At 41.8% G+C, this 27,296-nt stretch overlaps 1 protein-coding gene across 6 annotated transcripts in view; it reads left to right on the top strand.

The window, feature by feature from the left end:
- CDKL5 (cyclin dependent kinase like 5) overlaps positions 1-27,296 on the top strand; it is a 494,542-nt gene that overhangs the window by 407,240 nt on the left and 60,006 nt on the right. For all 6 annotated transcript variants that reach the window (XM_068269971.1, XM_068269974.1, XM_068269970.1 and 3 more), the window contains 2 exons: positions 11,167-11,356; positions 23,184-23,264. In XM_068269971.1, coding sequence (XP_068126072.1) covers positions 11,167-11,356; positions 23,184-23,264 — 271 coding nt within the window. The remainder of the gene's footprint in view (positions 1-11,166; positions 11,357-23,183; positions 23,265-27,296) is intronic.

Here is a 27,296-nt window from a genome sequence, read left to right as displayed (position 1 = left end):
CCGGTGGTCACCTGAGGGGCAGGAGATTAAGACTGTACTGAAGCTACTGGTCACCTGAGGAGCAGGTGATTAAGACTGTACTGCAGCTACTGGTCACCTGAGGAGCAGGTGATTAAGACTGTACTGCAGCTACTGGTCACCTGAGGAGCAGGTGATTAAGACTGTACTGCAACTACTGGTCACCTGAGGAGCAGGTGATTAAGCTGTACAGAGAATCCCTCACCAGGGACTAGGCTCACTGGTGAGGGCAGGAGAGTCAGACAAGCAGATTCGGCAACAAACGGACAGATACGGTACAAAGACAGAAGGCTAAATCAGAGTAGTATTCAGGCTGAGTCGGCAACAGGATCAGATAGGCAGAAGCACAGAATCAGTAGGCAGAAGAGTAGTCAAGGCTAGCAGAAGGTCATAACAAATAATACAATTCAATTAGTACTTTAGCTATCAACAGAATCTGACTAAGGCTTCAATGCATCAAAGGGTGTTCGATAACAAAACCCCAGTCCTTAAAATACCGCATTCTGTATTTTACACTTCACTGTGCTAATTCATCAATATTTTCCCATGTGTGGTAGAGGTTCGTTAAGTTACCGAACTACTAGGCTTCAATTCATCAAAGGCTGTTCGATAACAGCAGAGTGGTGCAGAGCAGCTTGGAATGTCCGTGTGTTGTTACAAGCTGATAACAATAGAAGGCATCCAGACATCCCTTTAGATGTAAAGGTGTTATAGTTACTGTTATTTATACTGCCTCTGCTGCTCTGAATCTGTCGATCAGTCTTTCTTAACATTTTATTTATTTGCCACAACGTAGATGAACTTCCTGGAGACATTACAAATGCCATGCTTGGTGATTTCACCACCAGCATCTTTGCATTATCAAACAGGGCCTGAAAGGGTTACACCACCGAAGGGAATCTGGGGATATATTTTGACCCCTTCTCTCTGCTCACTGCTTGGGGGGTCTGAAAGCTTGTGTGGAGAAGCCTGTGTGACCTATCAGCGCACTTGCAGGAGAACAGGGGCTGTTTCTATTGGCTGCCTGCTCCTGCTAATCATGAAAACATTCACACAGAAGGCTTTCGAAGCCTGTAACGACAGGGGAGAGCTTGAGATAAACACCGAATGTGTTAGCGAATGTGGGAACCTTGATGAATTAACATTTGTTGAGCACATGTCGGTAATTTATCTCATTGCTGTGTCATTTCAGCTTCTCATTCGGTAACAGCTTTGATGAATTAACATTTTCTAAAGTGCTTCGTTAAGTCAGCTGTTTTCAGCATTACCGAATGCGGTAATGCTTGATGAATTGAAGCCTATGTGCGGATCCCCAGCTCCTGCTGGTTCTAGCACACTTTGGGATCTGACTAAGGTCTGAGTGCTAACACGTAGCATTTGCAACAGCAGACAAGGAGCTACTGACAGGCAGGTCCTATATATACTGAGATCGCCCCACAGCGCCGCCCCAGTCACTCAGCCAATCAGGAGCATTGCTGGAGTCAGCTGACCGGCCGATCAGCTGACTCCCCTTCTATTTGCATAAATGTCCTGTCGCCTGGCGCGCGCGCCTGCGCGTAGCCCTCAGTCTATGTGCAACTGAAGGACCAGGCAAAACTCCACCATGTAATTGCGCGGCGGAGGCCGCCGGCTGAGACGCGGAGACAGCCGCCATGCCGCTCACCGATGCGGCGGTATCTCCACTATCTATTACACCTTTACATTCTGATTTATTAGGGGAGGAGGAGGAATTGGAGGGGCATTTATCGAATAGGCCAGTTGACTATTAATGGGAAATTGGATCAATAATAGGCGCCTCAAAGAGGAACTGTAACCAAGGATTGAATTTTATCCCAATCAGTAGCTGATATCTTTACCTTTTATCGAATAGATCATCAGGGACCTCTGTATAGATTATATTGTGTTGAGACACCCCCCCCCCCCCCACAGGTGATGTCAGCACCTAGGTCCAGACATCACAGTGTGGGAGCCTTGTTGCGTTGTGGGAAATAACGTCTGTTTCCAACTGCCAAGCAACCAGTATCCTCCTCTGTGCATATGTATAGCTATAAAAAAACAACCTTTTATGGAGCCCATACATAGTACATTTTTTTCATTTTTTTTCGATGAAATAATTTGATTATTCCTTCAGATCAAATATAAATTTTTCTCCATCATGTCCGATCTGATTTTTATTGAAAAAAAAACAGGATAATCGATTATTTTTCTTGATCGAAAAAAAAAAGATTCTTTTAAGCTTTTATTTGATTCTATTGTTTTAGTCGAATAAACGGGAAAATTGAACGTTTTTATTGTACCGTGTATGGGCACCATTAGTCTATGGCATTGTTAGGGGGTATGGTTATAAATAATGGCAGTTTGTGTTGTCTGTTTTTGTTTTCATGTCTGCCAGCAGTAAAGATAATTATGTGAAGGCTGATTATGGATCAAACAATATGAACAAATGACATGCCGTACATCAATCATTTCTTGATCTTTCTTATTTTTGTATCTTCTCACTTTGCAATGTATTTAATTATTTTTTCTCCTTTTCACTAAAGTTCCCCTTTCAGACAGATTAGATGTAATGATTGCCTCATGTTAGTTAGCATGCTGTATATGGTGTAAACAGTATGCAGACGTCTTGCATTGGCACAGAGAAGGCTGAATAAGGAGTAGTTTGGCATGAAAATACTAAAAAGATGTAGTTGATAATCTATAAAGCAGTAAGCTCTTCTGACAATGAAGAGCTGACCTTCACTGCCCAGAGCTCAAGTACAAATACATTTCACACATTGGCCTCAATTCACTAAGCTTAAAGAGACTCTGTAACATCAAAAAGATCCCCTGGGGGGTACTCACCTCAGGTGGGGGAAGCCTCCGGATCCTAATGAGACTTCCCACGCCGTCCTCTGTCCCACGGGGGTCTCGCTGCAGCCCTCCGAACAGCCGGCGACAGACCCGACTGTCAGTTCAATATTTACCTTTGCAGGCTCCAGCGGGGGCGCTGTGGCTGCTCTCGGCTCCGAACTACACGGAAATACCCGATCTCATTCGGGTCCGCTCTACTGCGCAGGCGCCGGAAACTTGCGCCTGCGCAGTAGAGTAGACCCGATGGCGATTGGGTATTTCCGTGTAGTTCGGAGCTGACAGCCGTCAGAGCGCCTGCGCAGGAGCCAGGAAGGTAAATATTGACGTCATCTTTCTCGGAGGGCTGCAGCGAGACCCCTGAGGGACGGAGGACGGCGTGGGAAGCCTCATTAGGATCCGGAGGCTTCCCCCACCCGAGGTGAGTACCCCCCAGGGGATCTTTTGACGTTACAGATCCTCTTTAACTCCTGTCTTTAATAACTCTTCTGAGCTGTCTTACAGTTATCACAATTATATCACCATGGTGATAATTGTAAAACAGCTCAGAAGAGTTATTAAAGACAGGAGTTAAGCTTAGTGAATGGAGGCCATTGGCCTCAATTCACTAAGCTTATCTCCTGTCTTTAATAACTCTTGTAGAGTTGTTACCATGGTGATAAGGCATGTAGTATTCAGGAAACCTTTTACCTCAGGCAAACCTAAAGTTAACTCTTCTGTCTTTAAGTTAACTCTTTAATCCTTAAAATAACTCCAGAGTTAAAGACAGGCTGTTCATTAACTGCGTGTGAAAATAACTACAGAGGAGGTAACTTAACTACAGAGGAGGTAAATTAACTACAGAGGAGGTAAATTAACTACAGAAGAGGTAACGGAAGGAATGAAGAGATAAGATAACTCTCTTACTGTGTGGAGGTAAGTTTTCTCTTGCCTTATTATCTCCAGCATGATCTTAGTGAATTGAGGCCATTGTCTTTGTTGAATTGCTGCACAGAATGGAGTTGTGGCAGAAAGCAGATTCGTGAGCATTCACCTATTCATTATGCCTTTAGAGATGAGGCAAAGTTTTTTCAGTTCTCAAGGAACTAGATCAAATGTTTGCTTCAAGCTGGAATATACTTTCTTAATTAACCTAGTTTTGCTGCAGTGTTTTTACAAGCAGTGTAATTGCACCTTTTAAGTACCCTTGAAAGTCAGGCTTAAATGAAGGTTCTTAGGAGCAGTATTGTCACACCTCCTGTTTACACATGTGAAATTCAGCAAGCTAGGTTATAACAATTACTGTCTCTGCTTATATTTTGTTTAGCCTTCAGTTTTCTTGTGATTTCATAACACCATACACAGTCAGCACAACTAACTGGTACAAACCTGAGGCTTGGAAACTTTTAATTAAGTTTCTGCCTCCTCATGTGCCATGATCAGTACTTACAGCGGAATATAACCTAGCATTTCTTCTTTGCTCTAAAAAATTATGTACAGCAACCAGCATTTTTTTTTTTTTACTAGACCAGCATTCGAGGGGTTACACACAGAGCTTGAAAGTTCAGTGCATTTGAATTTTGGAGGCATCCAAAGTTGTAGATAATGTTATCTTGTGTTTACTTAAATTTATCAAGTGAGGAATGTGACACATTCTCTGACTGTGCAGAAGCAGCTGGAAACAGAGACACTGAAAGCATGTCTGCCTTCAATACATAATGAATAAAACCACTTAACGTACTAACCACCCTGGCGTTTTTATTATTTGTGGCTCTCGGCCGCGGGTGGTTTTTTTTAACCTTTTTTTTTTTTTTTTATCATGTAGCTAGCCTAGCGCTAGCTACATAATTCCCCCCTCTCTGCGGCATCGCTTCTACGCCTCCGATCGCCGCCGGCGATCATAACCAACAGGAAATCCCGCTCTGAACGGGATTTCCTGTTAGGGCTTCCCTCGTCGCCATGGCGACGATCAGAATGACGTCATGACATCAGGGAGTCTTGATCCACCCCATAGCGCAGCCTGACTGTGATTGGCCAGGCTGCGCTGAGGGTCTGGGGCGGGTAGCGGCATATCGGTGGCGAGCAGCAGCGATCGAATGAAACACGCAGCTAGCAAAGTGCTAGCTGCGTGTTTTTAAAAAACAATTTTAAAAAAAGACCCACCAGGGGCTGAGCAATCCACCGCGGTGGTTATGGACGAGCTGAGCTCGTCCATACCGCTCAGGTGGTTAATAAAATGCAAAGTCAGCTCACAAAGCAAAAAACTGTACTTTTGGGAACCTATAATTTCTAAATGAATAATAATTCTTATGCACAAATGCAAATATGATAACCGTATGGCATATAAAAAGTAGGAAAACATGTTTTTATTGAATATTATGTCAGGGTTTTAAACCGCTTTAACTTCAACATGAGTTTTCATGGTTACCAGATGGGGTTGGCTAGAAATGAAGGCAAAAATTGTCAAATATATTTTTCAACTCCACAGTTACCTGTAACGGTTGGGTGCCGCAACTCAGATGTCTGATTTTTTGGTGATCTGCAGAATCACCAATAATGCAGACGCTATACCAGATTATGTGTGATCTGCAGAATCACCAATAATACCAGTATAGCTTCAAGGATGATATGAGTGATGTGCTTGGTGCAACCGTAACTTTAATAGTATCAAGGCCTTACCAGAGGGGCTGGTAAGGCACTATCAGTACACGGACTGTACAACTATGAACAGACCTTCCCAGAGGGCTGGAGAAGGTACCAACAGAGAGAATACAAAGATAGACTGACTAGTCCTTACCAGAGGAGCTGGCAAGGAATTAGTTAATCAGGTAGCAAGAAAAGCTACGCTAGACCTTTCCAGTGGAGCTGGAAAGGTGATACAAGTGACTCGGATAGTTTTGGCTAAACTTTCCAGAGGAGCTGTGAAGGTGCTATCAGTCACTAAGCAACACCTCACCAGTGAAGCTGGTGAGAATAATGAATAAATAACGAGTGCTCATCAGTGGAACTGATGAGCCTCAGAAACCAATCAAGCTAGGCCCCTTCAGAGGTGCTGGCTGGCACTAGCTGAAACTAAAAAAGGCTAGGCCCTTTCAGAGGTGCTGGCTGGCACTAGCTGAAACTAATAAAGGCTAGGCCCCTTCAGAGGTGCTGGCTGGCACTAGCTACAAGGCACTACTAAATACGGCCAGACCTCCGGGGGTTCTGGGAATGTACTAACAGATACGGTACTGTATAGTTTGGCTAGACCTTCCCAGAGAAGCTGGCAAGGTACTATAATAGAGAACAGTAACTAATAGTTTGGCGAGACCTCACCAGAAGGGCTGGTGAGGTCCTATCAGTACGTACAGAAGTACGAGCCCCAGCAAGCTGGGGGATGCAGACACTGAGGAGATAGAATCTCCCGAGGAACAGGTGATTCAGACTGTACTGCAACCTAGTGATCACCTGAGGAGCAGACGATTAAGGCTGTACTGCAGCCTAGAGGACACCTGAGGAGCAGGTGTCACAAACAATACTGCGAATACTGATCACCTGAGGAGCAGGCGATTAAGGCTGTACTGCAGCCTAGCAGAACAACTTCACCAGAGGAGCTGGTGCAGCTAACACCTCACCAGTGGCGAGGGCCCACTGGTGAGTACAATGGTCAGACAGGCAAGGGTTGGCAACAGAGAGGAGAGTATCAAAGCAGAATCGTAAGGCAGAAGAGTAATCGGTAATCGGGCAGAGGTTCAGCAACTTTAGGCAGATAGGCAGAAATACAGAATCAGTAAGCGAGATCAGAGTCAGAGTCAAAACACAGGTAATCAACAATATATAAACAATATCCTAGTCTAGGTGTGAAGTACTTGGTTTCAACACCTGGGATCTAGTCTAAGGTCTGAGCGCTAACACATAATGTTTTCACGACAGCAGACAGTTACTGAATGAAGCCCGGAGGCTTAAGAAGCAGAGGAGACCTCACTGGCACGCCCCCTGCTGCCAGCCAATCCGGGGCGCCGTGAGTCTCCTATGACATCAGCTGACCAGCAGGTCAGCTGACGAGCCTCCTTCTCGCATAAAGGTCCTGTCTGTGCGCGCGCCCGCGCAAGACAGCGACCCTATGGGGACATAACACTTCTGTCCTCGACGTGCTAAATGCCGAGACGGACGGAGCAGCTAGGGGCACGGAGGCAGCTGCGGCGGCGACGCATTAACCTTTTCGGATTTAGACTTTACTTTTTAGTTATTACTTTATATAGACAATCAACTCCTAACCGCTGTTTACTGTGCTGTCGAGCTGAACTGGAATATAAAGTGTTGCCACGCCTTCTACTCGATGCCATAATTATTGATAACGTAACAAAATGCCATGCGGATGAATCGCGAATGCCTGAAGGCTGCTTAATCGTAATACATATCTTGTGTTATTAGTCAAAAGTGGTCATCTATGTTAATGATTCTGTAAAAGGAAGACTTTTTAACACATTTTTAGAAAGCCTGAAGGATGGAGGAAACCATGTTAACGACAAGGCAAGACACAGAACAATTATATTGCACTTTTTTGGGGGTGGACTCAAAGTGTCAGAGCTGCAGCCACTAGGGTGTGCTCAGTAGGCAGTAGCAGTGTAAGGGAATCTTACCCAAGATCTCCTTACTGAAGAGTATCTGGCTTACTTACATCTTTTGGAGGACATCTGGTCACCCTAGTTAAGCTAGTTAAAGAGAATCTATACTGTCCAATTTGTACAATAAAAAACATACCAATCGAGTCACTGTGATCTCCTGGGTCCCTATTTGCCATTTTCGCCGCTCCCTGCAGCGAATCTGGGTTTTAGTTTTCCTGGCTTTTGGCTTGCCAGTTTTAGGCAGTATTTACAAACAAAAAACATGGCCGCTAACCAGGAAGTGATGTATGTGTGTGTGTGTGTGTGTGTGTGTGTGTGTATGTATGTATGTATGTATATATATATATATATATATATATATATATATACAGTATAGAGAGTCCGAGGGGAGTCAGCAGCTCACACAAGTAGCAGGGAATGTATGCTCGCAACTAGGGGAGCCCAATCCCCCACAGATATCCAAAAAGAAAACGAGGAGTTGCAGCACACAGCTCTTTTATTGAGCAATAAAGGTGATACAGGCAGACGTTTCGGTTGTGTCCAAGTCCAACCTTCCTCAATGCCAACCAATGTTTGGCATTGAGGAAGGTTGGACACAACCGAAACGTCTGCCTGTATCACCTTTATTGCTCAATAAAAGAGCTGTGTGCTGCAACTCCTCGTTTTCTTATATATATATATATATATATATATATATATATATATATATATATATATATATATATATATATATATATACACACACACTAATATGTATTATGCGTGTGTGTATATTATAATAGATATAGATATACACTGTGTATGTATATACAGTATATCTCATGTTACAGTATACTACAAGTTTTTATTACATAGTGAATTATCTGCACTCCAGTCTGGGATTATCACAATTTCTCAGCATGTGACAGGCAGCCCCCTCCCCCCTTAGCCCCACAAACTGTTTGCGAGGAATACACAAAGCACACACACAGAGCCTGGAGGGGGCTTGCATAACTTGTCCCTATCACAGCAGAGGCAGCTCCTTCCTCCCTGGGTCGACAAAGCTTGACATAGAAAAGAAGATTAGATCTATTACAGAGACAGTGCAACTAGAAAAGGCTGTAGTAATCCAGACCACATTAGAACAGGTATAGGAACGTAGGATAGAAGAAATAAGGCTGAACATTTTGTTACAGAGTCTCTTTAAATGTTTTCTTTTCCACGATAAGCACTTTTATTTTGTTTTCCCCTATAAGCAGTGGCAGATTATGTCTACTTTCACTCTTGCCGTACACTATAATTTTTAGGTATCTTTCACGTGTTTTCACTGACAGCCTGCAGTGCATTCACAACAATAGGCGAACAACTTGAATAGAAAATTGTGCACGGTGTCTAGAAAAGTGTTTACTTTACTTTTCTGTGCTCCGATATGTTCAATAAATATAGTAAAGCATGGCTCTCCACATATACTGTGAACAAAGTCTAAGGACTTGTTTCCACAAAATTCCCATATGCAGAGGAGTAACACCTATTTCTGCTGCATTTACTATTCGTCATTCATGTTTGATTGCGAAGTCCTATTCAATTGAAATGGATGGGACAGAAACACAATCACACAAAACTGCAGCAGGCAGTGCCATTGTGATTCCATAGAAATGGCTTTGCACTGACGGAAGTGGCCCACTGTGATTCCTGCTACCTCTGAAGTGTCATTGCGATCAGCCAATCACAATGACAAAATTCTGCCGATGGAAACAGGTCCTTAGAGTATAGTTGAACATTGTTGTGTTTCCAGTGAAGCGGAGCTAGTAGAACACATAGGGGAACCCAGTGCTGGTATTTCCCTGAAGAATTGAGCATGTTTAGCATCTTGGAAAGCTTCTGCTCTGCAGTTAAAGCTGAAAGGGATAAATGGCCGCATCAAAAAGTGTTGTCTCTCATTGCACCATATCACTCCTGAGAACTCTTGTTTAAATGTCTTGTTAACAATTTAAATCAAGCATGATTGAGGAGTCTAATAATATGTGATAAATTGTTACAATTTATGTGCTGGTATTAGCATATCTGTCACTTTCGAAGTGCAGCAGACAGCCAAACAGTATTACATTTCTCCACTGTTTGCTGTAAATGCAGGTGTGCTTTTGGATGTGCTGCTGAACTGCAGTCTTCACCCCTGCTGTGACATGAACCTACTTCTGTTCTGTTACAGAATACCCTATAACTCCGTATGTTGTGTCTTTTGGCTTTTCATGCTGGATCTTGACTGTTCTATTTACAGAAACCCATTCTAATCTTCTTTTGTGGTTGTGTCCAGATCATATATTGTATGCAAGGCTTTAATTTTTGCCAATAAAATCTGTTAAAATATGTGCCTAGTGTCAAGAAGGATTCAATCTCTCTCTCTGATCAGATTTGATCTAAGATGGGTCAATCTTTTGGCCACGTCTGGTGCCCATCTGTAAGTGTATGGGCACCTCCTGAGTTTTCTCCTAGGTGATATTTTCACACCTTGTCATAAAATGCCTTTAAACCACCAGCAAGGAAGAAAATACTCAAAGTAATTTTGATAGCATTTTTTACCAGCTTTTTGTTACCTTTTCAATTTTAAAATGCGGAAAAGTTATTTCAAATACAGTTAGACAAATTATTTCCTAGTAGAAAACGTGAATTCCACCTCTATTTCTCCCTCTCTTTTCTCTTCTTTTTGCTTTTTTTTACTCAACTTTCTCCTCTTTCCACAAACCCTTTTTTTTTTACTTTTCAGCCTTTGGATAAAGTCACTTTACCATAATGGTTGCAGGAGTTGAGCAAACAGAGTAGTGAGTGCCTATTCCTCATCCATCTTCATCATCTATGGATTGACTGTCGCCTGGCAGGGATAGGGACTCAGTCCCTTGAGCAACAGTTTGGGCCTGAGTCTGTACAGATACATCACTAGCCTACAGGCTAACCACACATTCTGTTGCTATGTAGGGTCGTGGAAGACTGATGGCACTGCACTCGATGGAGCAGCATGGAGCTGATGGGATGAGTATGAACAAAATGCCTTTGGCTGAGATGATCCATCAGGCAGATTGCTTGACGACACATCAAGGGGGATTGGTGGCCGCTGTACACACTCTAGATTCTGTGCATAGGCCGGGAAGCATCCGGTGTGTGTACTAGGCTAAATGATACTTTAGTCTAGGCCGTTTGAATATACGGTAAATAAGCATCTGGAAAGTGTAAGCATTATTGTAGCTTACTATTAAAGGAAGACTCCCTATTTTATTTAGTTTGCATGCTAAACTATTTTGATTGTTACCTAATGGTTCTAATAAATGTTTACTTATATATATTTTTTACTTTTTTATGATGTTGTCATTCCATATGCTGTGGTGTTTGATACATTTGGTTGTGCAATCTGCTTTGAAGATGGCCAACTGAATATCACCAGGCCTACTTGAGGTAGCAAGAAAAGCCAGTCTGTTACGTAATATGCCACAGAAAGGCTATGAAATAATTGGCATGTTTACTTACTGGCCTGAAGTGATGCATTATGGGGGTACCTTCTTGCTCATAAAAGCTAAATAATTGCAAATACCTTCTGTTTTTAGAAAATTATATTTACAAAATTTTAAAACAAGCATCTAGAGAGGTTCTAGGAAAGAAACTACTCCTGTTATCTAAAACAACGAGCATACCAGGGACTACCATATTTTTATAATGTTTGAATTTTGCTCTGCCTTTCTTTCAGAGCCCCATATGGAAAAGCTGTTGACATGTGGTCTGTAGGCTGTATTCTTGGTGAGCTGAGTGACGGCCAGCCACTTTTTCCTGGAGAAAGTGAAATTGATCAGCTCTTCACCATCCAGAGGGTATTAGGACCTCTTCCACCAGAACAGATGAAGCTCTTCTACAGCAACCCTCGATTTCACGGGATGCGGGTGAGCAATCATGCCTATTTGCAGAATAATAAAAATTATATTACCGTACTTTTATTTAGTGTTAAGTGTTTAGAGCCTTATTTGAATTTTTATTAGCACGTTGAACTGTAAAATTTTTAGTTCCTTTTCCTATCCTGCCCTCGAACCACAGAAATGCATTGTTTATTGCATTGTGTATTATACCACAAAATGTTTCACTGCAACTTCCAGGGCCAGAATCAGAACCAGACTTAATGTTATAGACTACACGTAAGGTACATTTATTTATTTATTTATTGTATTTATAAAGCGCCAACATATTACGCAGCGCTGTACATTTCACTCTGCTCCACATGCGTCCACCCTCCTAGACATGGGTAAAATCCAATGCCTTTCCATCATGGAGTCGGTTCTGCTTGTACCCACCTGATCCCAGCTCCGACACCAGATAAAGCAGATGTATGCAACCTACCCTTGTACAGGCATCAGGAATTTGACAGACAAAATGATCATTCATGATAGTTTTCAGCCACCAATCTGATGTCCATGCAGGCATCACCCATACTGAACACCCATCAAAGTGTGTCTGACTCGCAGTCATCTGCTGGAATCCTGCTACTGATCATTAAGTCCTTGCATGTAGTGGGGAGCATCTTGTCTCCCCTCCTCCATCATTGGACGCTGCAAGCAGGGCACATAATCTGGCTCAGAGCTGCTATTTCAGTTGCTGTTGACCAGAATGATTAGGACAATGTTTTTTTCCTGCTTGTTGAGTGTCTGTACTTCTTTAATTCAGGAAAATTTAACATTTTTTTGCTTAACCTTCAGTTCATATGCAAATACTTTGCAAAGTCTTTAGTCTGATTATTTTTCTGATGTTTTCTGGTTGTTAATCAGACACTTCTTCATTGTTTACTTTCCTTATTTTTCTGGTCTATTAATTAAGCCAGCTCTTTTCAAGTTTCCATTACAGGAAACATGGGCTGCTAATTATCAGAGTGTTTGGGTGTAATGAAATCATGTATTGAAAGCAATCTGTGAGGACTGGAAATTGAAGTATAATGGACTATAGGATGAATAGGTCCGCATGATAAACTAGCACACTAATAGCAGAAAATTTTAAATTCTCACAGAAAAAAATTAACGAGTTTGGGATATTTTACCCGTGTCGATAGATGTCCAGAGCATTGAACAATTTGCATCACTTGTTGTCTTTAAAAGGCAATTACAATCTAATCTCCATACCATAGTCTAGAAACAGTGTTGATGGGAAGTTAACTTATCAGTATGTTTTTGGGTTGTAGAAGCAATTCAAAGCACCCACCGCGGTCACAATGGGCTTGATTCACAAAAGAGTGCTAACTGTTAGCACGGCCGTTTTCGCGCGAATTTTTGCATTGCGCGAAATTTCGCGCGAAACGATAGCGGTTTCGCGCGCAAATGCGAATTTTTGCGTGAAAACGATATCGATTTTGCGGTAAAATTCGCGTTTGCGAGCGAAAACGTTATCGTTTCGCGTGAAAATTCGAGATCGCGCGCAATGCGAAAATTCGCGCGAAAACGGCCGTGCTAACAGTTAGCAACCTTTTGTGAATCAAGCCCATAGTAACATAGTTCATAGAGACTGCTTATAGCTAGTGTCCTGTAGATTGTTTGCGTTATTAAAGTGCCACTACTCACCTCTGAGGATGGTGAAGTGCATATTTTATACAAATAGGAAAACTGCTTCATGCTATGTGAAAATTGGAACAACTATTGTTACACGGGGTCGGGTGTTTAACATTTGTCAGGGCCCTGTTGATCTTGGCACTGGTGTTTGTTGTTGGTGCTCCCAAGGTATGGAGTCTAAAGTTCCGTACACACACTAGATGTAAATCTGCACACACAAAAGATGACCATTGCCCAAATGACGTTATCTAGCAAAAAGAAAAAATACGTTGTTATCATGGTGTGCCCACCAATATTACAAATTATTGTATTATAAGAAATAATAAAAATGAATAGTGAGTACCTAGGCAGAAGCACTATTTCCCACAACATATAGACGCATGTACTAGAGCTATTAAGACGAAATTTTGGGTGAATTACATTGTACTCAATATCTGCCCAATAACCATCTGAAGTGGCCTGAATACACAATATTGTCGTTTGGTTACATTTTTCATACAGATCGTTGTCCGACATGATATATACCACTTGGAAATTTTAAACGCCTCTTATCTTATGTGTGCACAATGCTTGAGTCACCAGGGGTTTTCATAATTGCACCCTGCAAGGGATGATGGGCCATCACCCCAGTGGGTGTAGACTACTGCCTTGTTGCCACCAGGTCACGACTCCCAGTATTACCCCACTAGTTATGATAAACATGGGAGGGTGAACCCAGAAAAGTGGGAAGGACAAGACAGAATTAAAGGACTAACTGGAAGGAATGAACTTGAGAGACAGTTTGAGAGCACGGATTGGATGGATGGGCTGATAGGATGGAATGGAGGACTGGATTGGAAGAACGAACAAGCAGGATAGGATGTACTGTAGGGCAAGATAGAAAAGGTAGACTGACAGGGTGGCCTGAAAGGATGGAGTGAAAGGACAGACTGGTAGGACAGGATGACCGGACAGGCAAGACTGGAAAATTGACAGAACAGTGTAGAAACAGCACTGGACTCTATTTGGCCAGGGTTTAATTCACTCTGGCCTTCGTGAGAGTGCTGTGACTCTGCCACCCACTTGCTGTGCACAGAAGAGGGGGCTTAGCCATGTGTACGCTCCCCAGGAGCACACCTCCCAGGGGAACGAGTGGACACTAGGCCGAGCTCCAGGAACATTGTCAACAGACACCATAGAAGAAGGGCCTACTGTTGGGTCATTCGGAAGGTGAGTATAAAAACAATGTTTCACAACAATGTGCTATGCTGTTTTAAATATAATTTCTCAGACATTTTAACAATATACAACTTCTTCCAATTAAGTTAACACCTGATAATGAGACTGATTGTGTCAGGGCGGTGCAGTTACACTTCTTTAGTGTAGATGGTGGATTTGAGTGTTCCTGTTAAACATTCAGTGAAGGGCTGAGTGAATAATTGCGTTTGCACCAATCCTCCATATTTTTCTCAGATCAAGTTTCTGTTAAAAGTATAATAAAGAGGAGCAGTTACGGTACAAATATCTTTCTAATTTACTTTTATGCCTGCAGGTGTTCCCACGCATACAGCTGTAGGCTTTAAAACATTGCTAATAGCTAATTTTTAAGCACATTTGGGTTCTTCATGACCTTTTCAAGTACCTTCAAGACAGATTTGGGGAGAATTTGTATTCCTTTCAATCGAGCCCAAAAAAAATCTAATGATCAAAGGACCACAACTCACTCAGCATTAAACATGATCCAGTCTTGATCTACAAAAATGCTTTGCATCCTTCAGAATAATGATCAAAATGGATATTTTTAAGTGTTTCAGTTTTACATATTCTTATACTGCATTATGTTCCTTTGTTTTTAAAACGGACCTGAACTCAGAACTTCCTCTTTGCTCTAAAAGATAAGCAACTGCGTAATAATCTTTACAGAAAAACATTTATTTGTTGCAGCTGATAGTCCTGCAATAAATCTTGTGTGTCTACTTCCTGCGCTCACGGAAGCAGACAGTCAGGACTGATTCCTGTGTTGACACAGCTGAGAGATCAAATTACAGTTGTGGTTAGTCACAGATGAGGAGGAGTTAGACAGGCTTAAACTCTCTCGCTACTAATCTGTGTTTTCCGTGTGTCCTGTGCAAGAGTTCAGGTCCATTTTAGAACATACTGTAGATTACAAAAATAAGATGAAGTTTAAAAATCCATTCATCCAAATGTTAATGAGGGGCACAAACAAGGAGGGTAAAATGTAACCGTCTCCACAAAGAGGGAAACCCAGGCAGGCCCATAATCTCAGGGAGCGGAACTCTTACAGAGAACATCTCAAGGTGGCTGGAAAACATCTTGAAACCTCTTGTCTGTAAAAGACCCAGCTACTTACAGGATACCACCCACCTCCTGAACAAACTGACAGCCATCGGCCCAGTACCTGAGGGAACCATACTGGCCACGATGGACGTGCAGTCCCTGTACACGAACATTCCCCATGATGATGGTATTGCGGCCTGCCGTAAATATCTTCAGGGTCAGGGCATACCTGTAAAGCCTATTACTGGACTGATCAAATTCATTCTCACTCATAATTATTTCACTTTTAGACAGGACCTCTATTCACAGCAGATGGGCGTGGCAATGGGTTCGCGATTCGCTCCACAGTATGCAAATCTATTCATGGCCAAAATCGAAGAGGAATACCTCAATGCATGTGGCATAAAACCCTTGGCCTACTTCCGCTTCATTGATGATATTTTAATCATCTGGTCCGCAAGTGAGGATGATCTTCTCCAGTTCCACAGGAACTTCAATGCCTTCCATCCTACAATCAAATTGAAACTTACCCACTCTCACACAGATTAACTTTCTGGACACCACCATATACATCAGGGGTAACAACATACAAACCTCTGTGTATCGCAAACCTACAGACCGTCCCACATACCTAAGATATGACAGTTTTATCCCAAGCACATTAAGAACTGTATAATTTACAGCCAAGCTATAAGGTACAACCGGATTTGTTCTGACAGGATGGACAGAGACAAGCACCTGGATCACCTTAAGAACACTTTCATTAAACAAGGTTACAGTCCTCCCATGGCTGAGGCCCAAATCAGGAAAGCCAGCAACATCCCCAGGACTGAACTCCTGAAATATAAGCAAAACCAGAAAGAGGAAAGTGTCCCTTTGGTTGTCACCTACAACCCACACCTGGAAATCTTAAGGAGGATTGCTAAGGAACTTCATCCCATTTTACACAAGGATCACAGACTGAGAACGATATTCCCTAAACCTCCACTCTTGTCATATCGGCAACCACACAATCTAAAACAGATGATTGTCAGGAGCTCTTTGAATAGGCCTCAACAAAACGGAACATCACCCTGCCGACAAAAAATATGTGGGACCTGCAGACACATTTACTCCACTGACAGGGTAACGATACCAGGTTCACAACAGGAGTACAGAGTACAAGGTAAATTTTCCTGTGGGTCCACCAATCTGGTATATCTGATCATGTGTGCTAAATGCCCCAATGTTATGTACGTGGGAGAAACTGGACAAACACTGCGCAAACGTATGAATGGACACAGGCACACTATTAATGATACCAAATCTGGACTCCCAGTTGCTACACACTTTCAGTCCAACGGACACAGCATGGATGATCTTCGTGTCACTGCCCTGAAGGGCGGCTTCAAAACGTCAAATGACCGATTAATAGCAGAAACAAAATTTATAAATTGGTTCAAAGCTGTGCAGAAGGGTTTGAATAAGGACAACAACTTTCTATATTGGTATGAGATTGATGATATATGAACTGTCTCAGCCACTCTAGCTGAACTTGTGAACTAAGAATTTACGATACCTCTGGGTCAACCCTAATACCAGGTCTGTGAGCAATGAAGTAAACAAGGATCCTTATCTTACCCCATTTAGATGTTCTGTTTGTATTAAGGCATCTTAATGACGTATTTATGCTTGAAAAAAATATCTGTTTTCCCTTTTGATGTTGCATGTATATAAGCTGTCTGTACCACCAGCTTGCAAACTAACAGGATGTAAACCTGACGAAGGCTGCAAGGCCGAAAGCTTGTTTATTCTTATTCATTTGTAGTTAGCCAATAAAAGGTATCATCCTGATTTAAAACTTCTTATATTTATTGATGGTGGTAGAATAGTTCTTTGATGGTCAATCTCACAAAAAGCTGTCTAACTTCAAGACCTAATATATTCTAGGTCCAAGTTAGCATTTCTCAACATTATTACTCATTTTATGAAAGGAATTGACTACCAAGACTACAGCTGCTGGTAACATATTTTCAGGTATCCTCTGACTTATTTGATAACAGTACTTTATAACATGCAAATGTAACTACACAAATGTAACTATACAAATTCTGATTAATTATTTCAACACAAGGTTACCCTATAACAGGGGTCTCAAACTCAATTTACCTGGGGGCCGCAGGAGGCAAAGTCTGGATGAGGCTGGGCCGCATAAGGAATTTCACAATCACGGCGCATCGCCGCCTCTGCCCGCCCCTCTCACTCTTCCTTCACAGAGAGGGGCGGGGAGAGGCGGCGATCCGTGCGCAATTGACGTTAGGAGAGGCAGAGCTGAAGCTGAAAGCTCTGCCCCTCCCAGGAAATGCTGGCGGATTGCCCCCCGGGCGATTTGGGGGCTCTGCAGCCCTCGTTTAGCGGCGGGGATGCGGCGGATTACTTGGGAGCGCTGAAGCGAACTATAAGGAAGCTTTTGCCGGCGAGGGCCACAAAATATTGTATCGAGGGCCGCAAATGGCCCGCGGGCCGCGAGTTTGAGACCCCTGCCCTATAAGGAAAACTAAAACGTAACTTTTAACATAGATGTTTAAAAACTAAGCTGTGCCATATCATATTGAAATATTTTAACAAAACGAGTACAGGATCTATATATGTTCTGGATCCCCATATGATTTTTATCACAGTTGCCTAGTGGGACCAGGAACAGCCTGCTGTTAGAGCAAGAGAGCACATCGCTCTGACATATTGTTTATTGAAATGTATATTTGAATGCTGTGTTTGCACAATGCACTTGCACCCTTAGCACTGAGCACTTTTCCCCTGGCGAAGCCTCCAATTAAGCAGGTAAAACATGTTGGATTGGAGGGTTTCATGTAAATAAAGCATTATTCAGTTGCATACAATGTATGGCACTTATTCCAAAAAACATACTAGCTGGCTTATGTACTTTGTAAAATCAACCTTGAATTCTGGTAGACTCATTAGGTAATGCTCTTGCTGAGAGGCAGTTAGTGATGGATAATGTTTGGTTCTCTGTACAGTCCTGGCCAAAAGTTTTGAGACTGTCAAAAATATTGGAAATTAGAAAAGTTGGTGCTTAAAGAGAACCCGAGGTGGGTTTAAAGAATATTATCTGCATACAGAGGCTGGATCTACCTATACAGCCCAGCCTCTGTTGCTATCCCAAACCCCCCTAAGGTCCCCCTGCACTGTGCAATCCCTCATAAATCACAGCCACGCTGCTGACAAACAGCTTGTCAAAGCTGGCTGTGTTTATCTCTATAGTGTCAGTCTGCTGCTCTCCTCGCCTCCTGCAGAACTCCTGTCCCCGCCTGCCTCCCTTCCCTCCCTGCTGATTGGAGGGAAGGGACGGGGGCAGGGACCAGAGCTATGCAGGAGGCGGGGGAGCAGCTGAGACTGACACTACAGATGTAAACACAGCCTCACAGCATGGCTGTGATTTATGAGGGATTGCAGAGTGCAGGGGGACCTTAGTGGGGTTTGGGATAGCAACAGAAGCTGGGCTGTATAGGCAGATCCAGCCTCTGTATGCAGATAACATTCTTTAAACCCACCTCGGGTTCTCTTTAAGTTTTTATAATAGCAATTTGCATATACTCCAGAATGTTATGAAGAGTGTTCAGATGAATTGCATAGTCCTTCTTTGCCATGAAAATTAACTGAATCCCCCCAAATCTTTCCACTGCATTTCATTGCTGTCATTAAAGGACCTGCTGAGATCATTTCAGTAATCGTCTTGTTAACTCAGGTGAGAATGTTGACGAGCACAAGGTTGGAGATCATTATGTCAGGCTGATTGGGTTAGAATGGCAGACTTGACTTGTTAAAAGGAGGTTGATGCTTGAAATCATTGATCTTCCATTGTTAACCATGGTGACCAGCAAAGAAACGCATGTAGCCATCATTGCGTTGCATAAAAATGGCTTCACAGGCAAGGATATTGTGGCTACTAAGATTGAACCTACATTGGTTTGCAAAAGTATTCGGTCCCCTTGAAGTTTTCCACATTTTGTCATATTACTGCCAGAAACATTAATCAATTTTATTGGAATTCCACGTGAAAGACCAATACAAAGTTGTGTACACGTGAGAAGTGGAACGAAAATCATACCAAAGGGGGCTGAATAATTACGCGCACCCCACTTTGCAGTTATTTATTTGTAAAAATGTTTGGAATCATGTATGATTTTTGTTCCAGTTCTCACATGTTCGCCACTTTGTATTGGTCTTTCATGTGGAATTCCAATAAAATTGATTCAGGTTTGTGGCAGTAATATGACAAAATGTGGAAAACTTCAAGGGGACCGAATACTTTTGCAAACCACTGTAAATCAACAATTTATAGGATCATCAAGTACTTCAAGGAAAGAGGTTCAATTCTTGTTAAGAAGGCTTCAGGGCGTCCAAGAAAGTCCAGCAAGCACTAGGAGCATCTCTTAACGAGGATTCCGCTGCGGGATTGTGCAACCAGTGCAGAGGTTGCTCAGGAATGGCAGCAGGCAGGTGTGAGCACATCTGCACACACAGTGAGGCGAAGACTTTTGGAAGATGGCCTGGTGTCAAAAAGGGCAGCAAAGAAGCCACTTCTCCCCCAAAAAACATCAAGGACAGATTGATCTTCTGCAGAAAGTATTATGAATGGAATGCCTGGGGCAAAGTCATATTCTCCCATGAAGCCCCTTTCCGATTGTTTGCAGCATCTGGAAAAAATACTTGTTAGGAGAAGAAAAGGCGAGCGCTACCATCAATCCTTTGCCAGCAGTAAAGCATCCTGAGACCATTCATGTGTGGGGTTGCTTCTCATCCAACGGAGTGGGCTCACTCTCAATTGTTTTCCAAAAAACACAGCCATGAATAAAGAATGGTACCAAAACACCCCCAACAGCAACTTCTTCCAACAATCTAGGTAAAGAACAATGCATTTTCCAGCATGATGGAGCACCGTGTCATAAGGCAAAAGTGATAACTAAGTGGTTTGGGGACCAAAACGTTGAAATTCTGGGACCGTGGCCTGGAAACTCCCCAGATCTTAATCCCATTGAGAACTTGTGGTCATTCCTCAAGAGGCGGGTGGACAAACAAAAAACAACTAATTCTGAGAAACTCAAAGAAGTGATTATAAAAGAACGAGTTGCTATCAGACAGGATTTGGCCCAGAAGTTGATTGAAAGCATGCCCAGTTGAATTGCAGAGGTCCTGAAAAAGAAGGGCCAACACTGCACATACTGACTGTTTGCATAAAGCTCATGTAATTGTCAATAAAAGCCTTTGAAACATATGAAGTGCTTATAATTATACACTCACCTAAAAGATTATTAGGAACACCATACTAATACGGTGTTTGACCCCCTTTCGCCTTCAGAACTGCCTTAATTCTACATGGCATTGATTCAACAAGGTGCTGAAAGCATTCTTTAGAAATGTTGGCCCATATTGATAGGATAGCATCTTGCAGTTGATGGATATTTGTGGGATGCACGTCCAGGGAACGAAGCTCTTGTGACATGGTGCATTATCCTGCTGAAAGTAGCCAACAGATGGGTAAATGGTGGTCATGAAGAGATGGAAATGGTCAGAAACAATGCTCAGGTAGCCCATGGCATTTAAACGATGCCCAATTGGCACTAAGGGGCCTAAAGTATGCCAAGAAAACATCCCCCAAACCATTACACCACCACCACCTGCCTGCACAGTGGTAACAAGGCATGATGGATCCATGTTCTCATTCTGTTTACGCCAAATTCTTACTGTATCGAGACTCATCAGACCTGGCAACATATTTCCAGTCTTCAACCGTCCAATTTTGGTGAGCTTGTGCAAATTGTAGCCTCTTTTTCCTATTTGTAGTGGAGATGAGTGATACCCGAGGGGTCTTCTGCTATTGTAACCCATCCGCCTCAAGGTTGTGAGTGTTTTGGCTTCACAAATGCTTTGCTGCATACCTTGGTTGTAATGAGTGGTTATTTCAGTCAACTTTGCTCTTCTATCAGCTTATCAGTCGGCCCATTCTCCTTTGACCTCTAGCATCAACAAGGCATTTTCGCCCACAGGACTGCCGCATACTGGATGTTTTTCTCTTTTCACACCTTTCTTTGTAAACTCTAGAAATGGTTGTGTGTGAAAATCACAGTAACTGAGCAGATTGTGAAATACTCAGACCGGCCCATCTGGCACCAACAACCATGCTACACTCAAAATTGCTTAAATCACCTTTCTTTCCCATTCTGACATTCAGTTTGGAGTTCAAGAGATTTTCTTAACCAGGACCACACCCCTAAATGCATTGAAGCAACTGCCGTGTGATTGGTTGATTAGATAATTACATTAATGTGAAATTTAACAGGTGTTCCTAACAATCCTTTAGGTGAGTGTATTTCAGTACATCACATAAACAACTGAAACAAAGATCTAAAAGCAGTTTAGCAGCAAACTTTGTGAAAACTAATATTTTTGACACTCTCAAAACTTTTTGCCAGGACTGTAGAGCACTGCAGAAAATATGTTAATGGTATGTGAATTAATAATATTAATAACAAGAAGTTATAAATCAGGATGATACCATTTATTGGCTAAGTGGTATCATCCTGATTTATAACGTCTTGCTTTTACTGATGGCTAACACGGTACAATACCCTACTGGTACTACGGTAATATTAATAAGAGCAGGAACTTTCAATTGTGAGGAAATCTCAGTAAAGAAATTCCTAAAAAATAGGAGAAATTAGCATGTAATTCTTCTTCCTTCTTTCTTTATGCAGTTAAAATGGACCAATCAATTTTAATTCTATTTCATAATAACATTTGGGCTAATTTATTAAGGGGTGCTTAATTTTTTTTTTCTCAACACATTGCTATAATAGACTGGACTGACCTTACAGAGTAACCACTGTTCAGGATTGGATTTTAAGTATCTCTCAAGATTTTTTTCAGTGCCCAGAATCTATCACAATGAATATGCGCATTATGTTGTGTATCTCTTTGGTACATTATTGTGTATTTTAAAGGGCACATGCAGTGAAAGAGTTATGGAGGCTTACATATTTATTTTCTTTTAATACCAGTTACCTGGCTGTCCTGCTGATCTTTCAAGCATTAGTAGTATCTGAATCACACACCTCAAACAAGCATACAGCATATCCAGTCAAATATTTGATCTGCATGCGTGTTCAGGGTCTATGGTTAAAAGTAGTAGAGTAAGAGGATGAGAAAGACAGCCTGGCAATATGCACTAATTAAAAGGAAATAAATATGGCAGCCTCTTTTCCCTTCTCTCTTTAGGTGGTCTTACAAATAACATACAGATTTTAATAAGAAGCCTTATCTATATATGCCTGTGTATGCCTGTTTGTGTGTCTGTGTGTGCATGTGATATGTGTGTGTGTGTGCATGTGACGTGTGTGTATGTGTGTGCATGTGATGTGTATATATGTATGTGCATGTGATATGTGTGTATGTGAGCATGTGATGTGTGTGCATGTGATATGTGTGTGCATGTGAGGTGTGTGTATGTGTGTGCATGTGAGGTGTGTGTATGTGTGTGCATGTGATATGTGTGTGTGTGTGTGTGTGTGTGCATATGATGTGTGTGTGTGTATATGTGTGTGTGCATGTGATATGTGTGTGTGTGTGCATGTGATGTGTGTGTGTGTGTATGTGTGTGCTTGTGATATGTGTGTATGTATGTGCATGTGATGTGTGTATGCACGCTTGAGATGTGTATGTGTGTGCATGTCGTGTGTGTGCTTGTAATATGTGTGTATGTATGTGCATGTGATGTGTGTGCTTGTGATGTGTTCATGCACGCATGAGATGTGTATGTGTGTGCATGTCATGTGTGTTATACTTATAAATCAGTGATTTGTGTATGGTGGGTGTTTACAGTAAGTTTCTCTCTTTTGTCTTACAGTTTCCTGCTGTGAATCATCCTCAGTCTCTGGAGAGAAGATATTTAGGCATTATTAGTGGTGTTCTACTTGACCTCATGAAGGTATGAGACCTCTTATACACATAGACAGTCCTCTTAATCAGTGCTCCGTTATTTTATGATGCTAACCCCTTACACAGGAAGTATACCAATCAATGGGCTTGATTCACAAAGTCGTGCAAACTGTTTAGCACGGGTGTCCTAAACAGTTAGCACGTGAAGTGCCGTTCGCGGACTTTTGCGTGCGCAAAGTCCGTGATCGCGCGAATCGCGGCACTTTAACTTTAACCCTGCACTAGCAAAACACTATTACAACTTTCAAAATATAATAATGAACCTAGAAAGTTGAAACAATACAAATGGGTCGGCACCACCAAAGATAAATAAAGCTCTTTTATTGATAACAGCAGTAACAGACGCTGTTTCGGGCTAAAAAGCCCTTTATCAAACTGCTCCACAGCAGTTTGATAAAGGGCTTTTTAGCCCGAAACAGCGTCTGTTACTGCTGTTATCAATAAAAGAGCTTTATTTATCGTTGGTGGTGCCGACCCATTTGTATTGATTGGACACTGTGGTCCCAAGAGACACTGGGACGGGGTCGTGGCACACCCACCTATGCCAAGGTGCTCCTCACTTCACCTTTTTGCGCCTAGAAAGTTGAAAGGCACAGTTACAAAGCTAGATTGAGGTAACAATATGATTCCCGAGGATACTAGGCAGCAGCAAATCCTATTGGTGGTTTTAAATAGTGCTCAATCTCATTCTATGACCCACTGCAACTGTTTTCAGTCAATGGCCCATATGCAATTCACATTTTCTCCTAGATGATATTTTCACACCTTGTCATAAAATGCTTTTTAAACCACCAGCAAGCAAGAAAAAACTCCTTACTGGAGACATTGCATACATCCATTAAGCAAAGAGCTGAAGAACAGTCATTTAAGCTGGCCACTACCTGTTCAATTTCTAGCGAAAAATCGTTCGAGCGATCAGAAATTCTGATTGGAAGTGAAATATTGCAATACATCGTTCACTACACCATCAACGAACCAATCTTTGCTTCCTTTCTATCACAACCAACAAGAAAATCCAAATTTTTTTCACTTGTTCATAATCGATTGTGTCCACCAATGGAGATTATTTACAACCAATCCGATCAGAATTTCTGATCACTCAAACGATTTTTCGCTAGAAATTGGACCGTTAGTGGCCACCTTTACAGGGTAAATGAACAACTCTACCATTTATAGATAGCGCAAAATGGGAGATATTGTTACAGCAAACATATACTATATGAATATTTAGTAACAAGTCCCCATCATCTTTACTCTCGATTATTGTATGTCTGATTTGTAAGTTACATGCTTAACAATGAATAATTTGCATATATTCAGCACTGATGCACTGAGAGACATCTCAAGCTCACTCCAACCTGAATTATCACACATTTGTTTTAAGAAAGCAAACTTTTGTTTTTCTTGAAGCTACATGAGAAATAGTAGTGCCAAGTTGAATATATTGCAGTGCATCTGCAATGATCAAATTATTTTCATGCTTTATGCACTGTTGTTTGATAGAAATTTTGATTGTATAATGTGAAGTTTATGTGAACTCGAGGTGAGAGGGATATGGATGTTGCCATTTTATTTCCTTTTAAACAATACCAGTTGCCTGGCAGCCTGCTCATCTGTTTGGCTGCAGTAGTGTTTGAATAACACCAGAAACAAGCATGCAGCTAATCTTGTCAGATCTGACAATAATGTCAGAAACACCTGCTGCTGCATGCTTGTTCAGGGTCTATGGCTGAAAGTATTAGAGGCAGAGGTTTAGCAGGATAGCCAGGCAACTGGTATTGCTTAAAAGGAAATAATTATGGAAGTATCCATATCACTTTCACCCCGGGTTCACTTTAAAGAGGAGCTGTCAGCCATACTATATCAGAAAAAAAAAAAAACCACATATATAAGTAGATAAATACTTGCTCTACTTACATATGTATTGCACTGTCCACATTTTCCTACAGTAAAAATAGAGAAAATTCTTAGGATTCTCCATTTTAACTGTGTCTATCTTGAAGCCAATCCTGATATCCTTTCCTCCCTTATCTGCCTGATTGTGTATGCATTGCCCACCCTCCTCCCAGTTCTCTGCCTGATTGTGTATGCATTGCCCACCCTCCTCCCAGTTCTCTGCCTGATTGTGTATGCATTGCCCACCCTCCTCCCAGTTCTCTGCCTGAGTGTGTATGCATTGCCCACCCTCCTCCTAGTCTTCAGGCACTCCCACCCAGCTCTGCAATATAACGTGCATTGTCTCAGTATGAGAAATATTGGCCAATTAGAGAGGAAAAGAGGCGTGGGAGGGGAAAACAAGAGGGAAAGATGCTTCAGCCAATCGGGCTGCATTAGTTAAGTCTGAGAGAAAAGTAAAGAAGCAAAAAAAGACAACCCAACATGCCCTGAAACTTCCTTTGTGCGGCATACCAGGAGGGAATGATCATTTAACAAGGTTATCAACAAGGTTATGTCAGATTCAGTCATTGCTAACAGGCATTTCTGTTATGTTATATGTTTAAATTTTCAGAGATGGTGTTTTTGTTCTTCTTGTTAAAATTGTAGATCACATAATTAATTTTTATGAGAGACTATTAGATTGATATGAGAGTTGGAAGAGAATGGAAAGATACATAAAAAAGATCCACATAAAATCTGGGACACTCGTATATGTGTATACAAAACTCAAATTGAATACGTTTTAGAGTAATGAATAGAGTAGTAATTTCTTTTCTTGTCAGCTGATTGAGCTAAATATGTCTGCAAATTAGTTGTGTGCATGCATGAATTTAGAGTTTTCCTAATTTATACATTTTTTTTATCTAGTTAATGAACAACAATCTAGGCAGGTTTCCCACTGACAGTTTTTAAAGATGATTTGAATCTTTTTACATACTCAAAATTGCTTTCCAGTTAGCTTTCAAACTTTAGAGCACAATTGTTATACCTAACTACGACAAATACCGGATAAAAAGGAAATGATTGGTTAGGCTAAGCATAAACACTGTGATTCTCTGGGTGTACAGGTAGTAACCGCATACAGGTAGTACCTGACTTACGGACACCCGACTTACGAATGGCACCAAAATGGGACATTTGATTCTGTGTAGACAAGCCCAACTATTTTTTTTTTCAAAAAGGCCTTATATTTTTTGAGAAAATCTATTTCAAATAAATAAAAGAAAAAAATGGTTATTAAACTGGGCACAGGGAGACAGAAGTGACACAGTGTGTGTGTGTGTGTGTGTGTGTGTGTGTGTGTGTGTGTGTGTGTGTGTGTGTGTGTGTTTGGGGGGGGGGGGGACAGGTGTGGCGCAGAGGTGGCATAGAGAGGGACACTGAGGGGAAAGAGGTGACTTGTTGGAGGGGCAGAGCTGTCACAGTGGGGGACACTGGAGGAACAGAGGTAGCACACGGAGGCAAAGAGAGGTTACAGGGGACAAATATTTCACAATGTATTTATTTATGGAGAGACTCAGGATAAGAACAAACCTGCAGTCCCTATCTCATTGGGGGCTACCTGTACATGCAAATATGATGTCCTTCGCGTAACAAAATCAGATATCATATCTTCCCCATAAGGAAAGATACTGCAGCTATCATTAGTATTTTGTCCTTCACATAGCTAGTACTGCTATTGTGTCTTTCATGTAATGAACACAGATATCATATTCAGATCCACGAACATGCCAAACACCTAGCTGCAAATTCCTGTCGGGATCAGTGACCGCAGCAGCATCCAGTTTTCCTCTGTACTATTATCTCCTGTCTCAAGGAACGGAAGCAGAGAGTGGACTCACTACACTTCTGTGGCAGCATTCATTGATTACATTCATGGGCTTTAAAGAGACACTGAAGCAAAAAAAAAAGATGATCTAATGATTATTATGTGTAGAACAGCTAAGAAAAAAAACATTAGCAGAAGAGACACAAGTCTAATATTGTTTCCAGTAAAGGAAGAGCTAAGAAACTCCAGTTGTTATCTATGCAAATTAGTCATTGAGCTCCACGTCTTTCAAAGTCGCAGAGAACTCTGCCAGAC

The sequence above is a fragment of the Hyperolius riggenbachi genome, chromosome 2 (genome assembly GCF_040937935.1).
Source record: "Hyperolius riggenbachi isolate aHypRig1 chromosome 2, aHypRig1.pri, whole genome shotgun sequence".
NCBI lineage: Eukaryota > Metazoa > Chordata > Amphibia > Anura > Hyperoliidae > Hyperolius > Hyperolius riggenbachi.
This window is presented reverse-complemented; position numbering and strand designations above follow the sequence as displayed.